Source organism: Neopelma chrysocephalum, unplaced genomic scaffold, assembly GCF_003984885.1.
Source record: "Neopelma chrysocephalum unplaced genomic scaffold, ASM398488v2 Primary Assembly neopelma1_174, whole genome shotgun sequence".
Classification (NCBI taxonomy): domain Eukaryota; kingdom Metazoa; phylum Chordata; class Aves; order Passeriformes; family Pipridae; genus Neopelma; species Neopelma chrysocephalum.
In genome coordinates, this window is record NW_020897836.1 from 517,155 (window position 1) to 525,111 (window position 7,957).

The window sequence follows — 7,957 nt, forward strand, 5'->3', positions numbered from 1 at the left end:
TCTCTCTTTCTCTCTTTCTCTCTTTCTCTCTTTCTCTCTTTCTCTCTCTCTCTGTTTTTCTCTTTCTCCATCTCTTTCTCCTATTTTATAATTCCTTTTTCTATCTCAGTTTTTTCTCTGCCTCCCCCTTTCCTTCTCTCTTTCCTCTTCCTCCTGCTTTCCCGGTCCATCCCTTCTCCCTCTCTTTCTTTTTCTCCCCTTTTCCTTCCCCTCTCCATCCTCCCACATCCAGCCCCACCAAGGGCAGCCAGGAGGGAGCACAGCTATGACACCGCAGTGCTTGTGGGGACATAAATCCTGCAATTTTGGGGTTGGGAAGGCACCCAGGACCCCCCAACACCCCTTATCTGTCCCCCCGTGTCACAGGCCGAGAGTGTCACCCCAACATCCACCCACAGAGTGGGATCTGATGCCGGGGCTGCTGGTGCAGGACCCTGACTGTGCTCTGTGTCCACAGGGAGCGAGGTATCCCAGGAGAGCCTTCTCCTGCACGGCCCCTTTGCCCGGAAACCCAAGCGCATCCGCACGGCCTTCTCCCCATCACAGCTCCTGCGGCTGGAACGGGCCTTTGAGAAGAACCACTACGTGGTGGGCGCCGAGAGGAAGCAGCTGGCCAGCAGCCTCAGCCTCTCCGAGACCCAGGTACTGCCCATCCCACAGCCAGCTGTCCCACTGTCCACCCACCCACCCGTCCATCCATCCATCCATCCGTCCGGTAGGATCAGCTCGGCATCGAGCAGCAGGAGCGGCACCAAACCCCAGCAGGGCTCACACTGCTGGGTTTGCCCAGGAATCCCACTGGGGCTGAACCCTGCTGCTTTTCCTGGCCTTGGAGATGGGTTATTTTATGTGGGCTTGGGGTGGGTTTGGGATTTTTTGTGCTGTGGCATTCGGTCGTTTCGGTCGTCCCTGGCCGGGTTGGAGGCTGGGAATGCAGCTCTGGCATCATCCCGCTCTCCGGAGCGGTTTTCCGGTGTTATGTCTCGCTTGCTTGGGGTGTTTTCCCTGAGAGCAAAATATGGCTTTAAAAATCCGGTTAGAAAAGGAGCAGCAGCCTGATTTCCTTCCCTGGAGAGCTGGAAAACCGTGGCTCAGCCGTGTGGCTTCGGTTCCGTGCTCCAACACCACGGTGCCCGAAAATCAGGATGGGTGTGGAGATGGTACCTGCTGATTTTGGCTGTGACTTTCTGGGATTAGAACAGACATTTCACAGCATTTAGATATAATGAGACCCAGCAGAAGTGTGGGGATGAAAGGAAAAGTGTACAGTGTCGAGGGAAAACAGGGGAGTCAGGGCTGAGCTTCTCTGTGTGTCCGAGCCCAGTGTCCCGGTGAGGGGCTGTTCCCAAATGCTCCAGGTGAAGCCGCGTTATTTCCCATAATATTCAGTAAAGGAGTGGTTGGAGAAAGTTTTCTCCAGATTCTGGTGAGGCAGTTTGGCCTATATTCTGAATTAATGTATTTTTCATCCTTTAATTTAATTGGGAATTAAAGCTGGAGCCGTGGGTGTTCCCAGTACCCGCCTGGCTCATCCTCGCCCAGGCTCTGCCAAGCAAAACCTCCAAATGCATCTCTGGGAAGTTACTGGGAGGGAAATGTCACCGACGTGGGGACAGCGGGAAGGAGCAGCTGTGGATGTTGGGGAGGCTGGACCGAGCCCCCAAAATCCAGAGGGTGTTTACATCCTGGTGCTGATGCTCTCCCGACCCCTCCAGCCCGGGGCAGGGCGGTGACACCCCGGCTCCGATCCTTCCCCGCTGCTTCCGTCACCCCTCCTCTCTGAAACCATGCAAAATGGGAAAAAAAGAACAAACCCCAAAGGTCAAAGAACAACCAGCAACTTGTCTGGGCGGAAAGGGCAGCTGTGGGATGCCCCAGGGGGAGCTCAGCCATTCCCTGGCCTTTTCCAGCAGTGCCTGGAGCCTCCAGGCAATAACGCGAATTATTGGGGAAAAAGCAGCGCCGTCCATCCCTAAATCCCGGGGGGATTTAGAAATGGGAAGAGGCAACGTAGATATTTTTTAAATATATTTTTATGTGCCTCAGCACGTTTTGTAGTCTGGTGTTTCCATGTTTTTGGGAAGCAGGGAGCGAGCGCAGGTGTCGGCGGGAGGGCTGGGAAAGGCTCCCGTCCTTCCCGCAGCCCCACGGATCCATCTGGGAACAAGCACCAAGCTGCTAGCAGCAGCAGCAGCAGTGGTTTGCAGGGAGCAGGGATGGCTTTTTCCCTTTTGTTTCGTGGCTTCGGAGAAATAATTTAAAGAAAAAAAAAAAATCTGATTTAAATTACCTGGAGGGGAACAATTCCGATGTGCGGAATTATTACATAGGGATGTGATGCGGGATAGGCATCCAAGTGCTGGGATTAGAGGGGTGGGATAGCAGGTTGCTGGGGGCTGTGCCAAAAGGAGGATATTATTACTATTATTATTATTATTATTATTGATATATTCAGTGATGAATCCTCCATGCAATCAAATTTCCATGGAAAACCAGCCCCCTTTATCCGTGACACACATCCCCGGTGTGACAGCGGGTGACACAGGTGTGTTTTCACCTGGTGCAGACACCCAGCCCCGCATCCAAACCCACACTTTGGGCTGGTTTATCATTTTTGAGTGGATTTGATCATTCCCAGATGGGGCTCTGTGTTATGGCTGTGCCTGCAGCTATTTGCCAACTGCTTTTCCCCCTGGAATAGGGAGTTTTTCCCTTTGGGCTGTGCCCAGCTCCGGGTTCCCCAGCTGGGGAGCAACACCTGGAGCAGCCCAGGGGAAGGTGAAAAGGGTACAGGTACCTGCCCAGCATCAGGAAATGCCTTGGGATATGGGGTGGGGAAGGGTGCAGGTGTTTAACCCCTTCCCATCCTTCCTACTACCAAGGAGCTGCGTTAATTTGGGATAAGACAGGCCCTTGGAACAACAAAATAAAAGGGATTGGAGAGAAAAAAAAGAGGGGATTGGGCTGGGAAGTCACTTCCCTGAGTTAATTTTCCCCGATGCAGCCGGGATCTCCCGGCAGAACCTCTCCATCCCCGGCAGCTCACGGGGCAAACCCCACTCAGGGTCTCAAATCTGCATTCCCAAAGCAAAGACCTCTCCCTGGCTCCTACCAGAGGGAAGTTTTGGGGTGATTATGGAGGCACCCTGTATCCCAATGTCTCCTTCCAGCTTTGGGGTGACTATGAAGTCACTGTATATCCCAGTGTTCCTCATGGTTTTGGGGTGATCGTGGAGTCGGTGTACATCCCAGGATTCTCTCCTGGCTTTGGAATGATTATGGAGGCACCGTGTATCCCTGTGTTCCCTCCTGGCTTTCGGATGATTATGGAGTCACCCTATATCCCAGTGTCCCCTCCCAGCTTTGGGGTGATGATGGAGTCACTCTATATCCCAGTGTCCCCTCCTGGATTTGAGGTGATTATGGAGTCACCGTATATCCCAGTGTTTCCTCTCATCTTTAGGGTGATCATTGAGTCACCTTATATCCCAGTGTCCCCTCCCAGCTTTGGGATAACTATGAAGTCACCCTATATCCCAGTGTCCCCTCCCATCTTTGAGGTGATTATGGAGTCACCCTATATCCCAGTGTCCCCTCCCAGCTTTGGGGTGATTATGGAAGCACCGTCTGTGCCAGCTTCTATCCCATTGTTCATGCAGGGATGGTGGAAAACAGCCCTGGCTTCGGGGTTTGGGGCCGGATGGGCATTGCAGCCGCTCCATAATTAATAATTAACGGGGTGAATGCCTGGGAATCACGGGAGGAGAAAGATGCTCGGCCCAGATACGGCCGCAGAGCAGAGCCCGGGGCTGGCAACCATCCCTCCCTGGGGGCTGTCCCCAGAAACCAGCTCCTCAAAGTTTTGGGGCTGTTTCCAGAGGGAAAATCCCAGCTGGGATGGCAGGAACAGGCTCTGCTGCCCTTTGGGGCGGTGGCACTTTGGGTGACAGCTCAAGTGATGTCACCATGTGATCCAGGGCCGGTCCCTCCCTGTCACTATCCAGGCCCATCCCAGGGCTCTCAGCCTTTGGCAGGGTTTGGGTCATTGTCCAGGGGAAGCTCCACAGGAAGCCACTGGATTTGGATTGTCCCCAGGGTGGTGGTGGCAATGTCACCTTTCAGGCAGGGCTGGTTCTCTGGGTGCTGTTGGCATTCCTGAAGCAGAGCGGGATGTCCTGGCTGTTGAGTGGGAGTGTGCAGGGAAAACCATGGATGGGAGCTGTGTTTTAGGTGCAGGAGCCATGCAGGGATCGTCCCCATCCCACATCAGGAGCAGGGGGCTGGTGGTGACCCTGGAGGGCTGAAGCAACCCTGGGGAATGGCTGGGAAGGGACCCTGGGAGTGTCCCAGCAGTTGGATGCACAAACCCCCAGCATTCCAACGGTTAATATGCTGATGGTTTGGGAAGGGATAAAACCCCAGGCTCGGGGGGTTTAAACCAATTACTCTTGGAGTCAGGACTAGGCATTGTAGGGGGCAGCTTATCCCCCAGTTGCCCACTGTGAGGTTCTCACACTCCTCTCATTGTGGCTTCTGGCCTGTTGGAGTGAGGGACACGGTAAGGGAAGGGTCAGGGAGCCCATCCAGCCTGGAAACATCCCCATTCCCGCAGCTGAGACAGCTGGGAATCACAGGGGAGCCTCATCCCGCAGGACATGGCCGTACCCAAGGTGAACTGAGCTGGGGAGAACCACTGCACACCCTCCCCTGCCTTCCACACAGCCTCACTCAAGCATCTTAATTGCTTTATGCCTTAGTTTCCCCTTCTATAATTTAGGGATAAGGCAACTTCCCTGCTCCCAGAGGGCTGAGAGCTTTAATTAAAGTTTGCAAAGTGCTTTGCGGTGGTTGAATGAAAGGCGTCAGCTCGGTATTGTTCCGGGAATGCCCCAAAGGTAGGAAAGCGAATGATTGGAGTCCCGGGAGGGGGGTTCTAACACATCCCGGTGCCATAAAGCAGCTGTTTCCGTAGGCTGAGCAGCCTTAAAGTCAAGGGCTGGCGCTGCTGCTCCCAGGGAACACAGAGAGGTGGGAATGCCGGCCCGTGCCGCGCTGGGAAGGCTCCGGAGCAGAGAGGAAAAGGGGTGATTATCCCGGGGGATGAGCTGTGACAGCGGCTGCGGGATTGCAGGACTGCCAGCAGGGAAAGGCTCGGGCTGGGCTGGGCTGGGCTGGGCTGGGCTGGGCTGGGCTGGCAGCGGCGGCCGAGCAGCGGCACCTAGTGCTGCGGGCCTGGAGCTGGGCAGCATCCACAGCCTTCCTGCAGCTTCCTGGATCCCATCTGCAGCATCCCAAACCACTGGCTGCAGCATCCTGTATCATGCCTGCAGCATCCCACACCACTGCCATCCCATATCCTGCATCCCACACCACTGCCATCCCATATCCTGCATCCCACCCCACTGCCTGCAGCATCCCAAGCCACTGGCTGCAGCATCTGGGATCCCATCTACAGCATCTCAAGCCACTGGATGCAGTGGTTGGATCCCTTCTACAGCGTCCCACACCACTGCCATCCTGTATCCTGCATCCTGCACCACTGTCTGCAGCATCCCAAGTCACTGGCTGCAGCATCTAGGATCCCATCTACAGTGTCCCACACCACTGCCATTCTGTATCCTGCATCCCACCCCACTGCCTGCAGCATCCCAAACCACTGGCTGCAGTGTCTTGGATCCCATCTGCAGCATTCCACACCACTGCCATCCAGAATCCTGCATCCTGCACCACTGCCTGCAGCATCCTGCATCCCTTCCTGTAGCATCCAGCACTGCTGCCCGGGGCATCCACACTGCTTCCTGCAGCATCCCTCATCCCTGGATGCATCATCCTGCATCCCACCTGCAGGATCCCTCACCACTGCCTGCAGCATCCCTCATCCTCAGATGCAGCATCTCTCACCACTGCCTGCACCATCCCACATCCCTCACCACTGCCTGCACCATCCTACATCCCACAGGGATCCCACTGCCTGCACCATCCCACATCCCTCACCACTGTCTGCACCATCCTACATCCCACAGGGATCCCACTCCCTGCACCATCCCACATCCCTCACCACTGCCTGCAGCATTTGCACTGCTACCTGCAGCATCCCGCATCCCTGGCTGTAATATTCCTCACCACTTCCATCAGCACCCCTCGCCCCTGGAGCAGCATTCCACACTGCTGCCTCTGGCATCCCACATCCCTCACTGCAGCATCCCACATCCCTGTCTGCCTGGCATCTCCCATGGGTGCCCGCAGCATCCCTGACCAGCATTCCAAATGGATCCCTGTGTCCATGTTGCCACGTCCATGCTGCTGTATCCACCCTCCACTCCAGCCCGTGCTTCCAGCGCTGGCATCAAGGATATTTGGGATCAGAGCAGGATGCTGGGGGCCTCAGGTAGATGAGGAGGGAGGGATCCATCTCCCCAAGGATGGATCTCCCCCCTACTGCCTCTCCAGGCTCCTGGGACAGTGTTTGACCACCATCAGGGTGGAAAAGGTTTCCTGAAACCGAAATGTGGTAAATTAATGATCGATAATTGTAATTATGGTCCTGGCTGGAGGGGTGGGGGTGGCTCTGAGTGTCATCCCATGTGGTCACTGGGTGTCCTCCCACTGTGCCCGTGGCATCCTGACACCCGTGACCGGAATGGGGCCGGGTTTAGCTGCTCCCACCATTCCGTGCTGATCCAGGCCCAGCCCAGACTCCAGGGGGATGGGCTCCGGGTCGTGGTGCTGTCATGAGGGTCCCCTATGCCTGTTGTCCCCGTGTCCAAGGTGTGACCAAGTGTCCCTCTCCCACCTGGGCTTCTCCAAGGCTGGAATGTGCAGGGAAGCGGAGCTGGGAGGTGGCAGCATCCCTCACCCTACAACCCACCACCTTTGCCCAGCTGTCCCACCTTTCCACGGGAAACTGAGGCCGGGCAGGGTGGCCGTGGGAGCTCCCCTGGAAGGAGCTCCTGGAAGGACAGGGAACGGTTTCTTGCCGGTCCCTGAGGAAAACCGAGCTCGCTCCTGGGTCCCAGCACCGGACCAGCCGTGCCAGGACCCCCCAAAACGAACGCCCCGTGTCTCCCTCTTTGCCAGGTGAAAGTGTGGTTCCAGAACAGGCGGACGAAATACAAACGGCAGAAGCTGGAGGAGGAAGGCCCCGACTCGGACCAGAAGAAGAAAGGCTCCCACCACATCAACCGATGGCGCCTCGCCACCAAGCAGTCGAGCGGAGAAGACATCGACGTCACCTCCAACGACTAAGGCAGGGACAGGCTCCTGGTGCAGCCACCATGGAGAGGAACCCGGGGGAGGAAGGGGGGAAAACACAGGCGGCGGCACCACCACCCAACAACGGACTGTAGGGACGTCGCCGAAGCCGCCGCTGCCGCCGCCGCATCCCGCGGCCTTTCCTCGGGGCGCCCGGCCTCACCGGGGACCCCCGTCCCCCCTCCCCAGCCGCCCGGGGCATCCCTCGGAGGTGCTTTTCGGGGAAGCTCCCGCCGCCGCCGCCGCCGAGCCGAGGAGGAGGAAGAGGAGGCTGCCGGGGCGGCCCCGGGACGCGGCCGCGCGTCCTCCTCCGCGCTGGAAGGCGTCCGTCAGCCGCCACATCAAATCCGCACGTCCTGCCCAGAAGCTCCGTGTGCCCGACCCCCTTCTTCATTTTTCCTTTTTATTATAATTTTTCACCTTTTCTGCCCCCCTCCCCCCCCCCCGCCCCCGTCCCCGTTGTCGTTTCATCGTTGTTTTTTTTTTTTTATTACACGGTTTGTTTTAATTTATTCTGTTCTCTCCGTGCCCGTGTGCGTGCGTTCCCTGTCGTAGGTATCAGCAGCTGTAGTGTGTGTTTCCTGCGTGGTAATAAAAGGCAAAATGTGCTGGAAGCTGGTCTGGTTGCCTCGTGGAGGGGGGACAAGGGGACCGTCCCCATTCCCATCTTGTGGGAGGGATGGGTGTCACTGGGAAGGGTTGGGAA

The 7,957-nt window shown here is 56.8% G+C and overlaps 1 protein-coding gene across 1 annotated transcript in view; it reads left to right on the forward strand.

The window, feature by feature from the left end:
• Positions 1 to 7,409, forward strand: part of LOC113976596 (homeobox protein EMX1-like) — a 9,283-nt gene extending 1,874 nt beyond the window's left edge. The window contains exons 2-3 of the mRNA XM_027701919.1: positions 458 to 642; positions 7,078 to 7,409. Coding sequence (XP_027557720.1) covers positions 458 to 642; positions 7,078 to 7,245 — 353 coding nt within the window. The 3' untranslated portion in view covers positions 7,246 to 7,409. The remainder of the gene's footprint in view (positions 1 to 457; positions 643 to 7,077) is intronic.
• Positions 7,410 to 7,957: the final 548 nt, after the last annotated feature.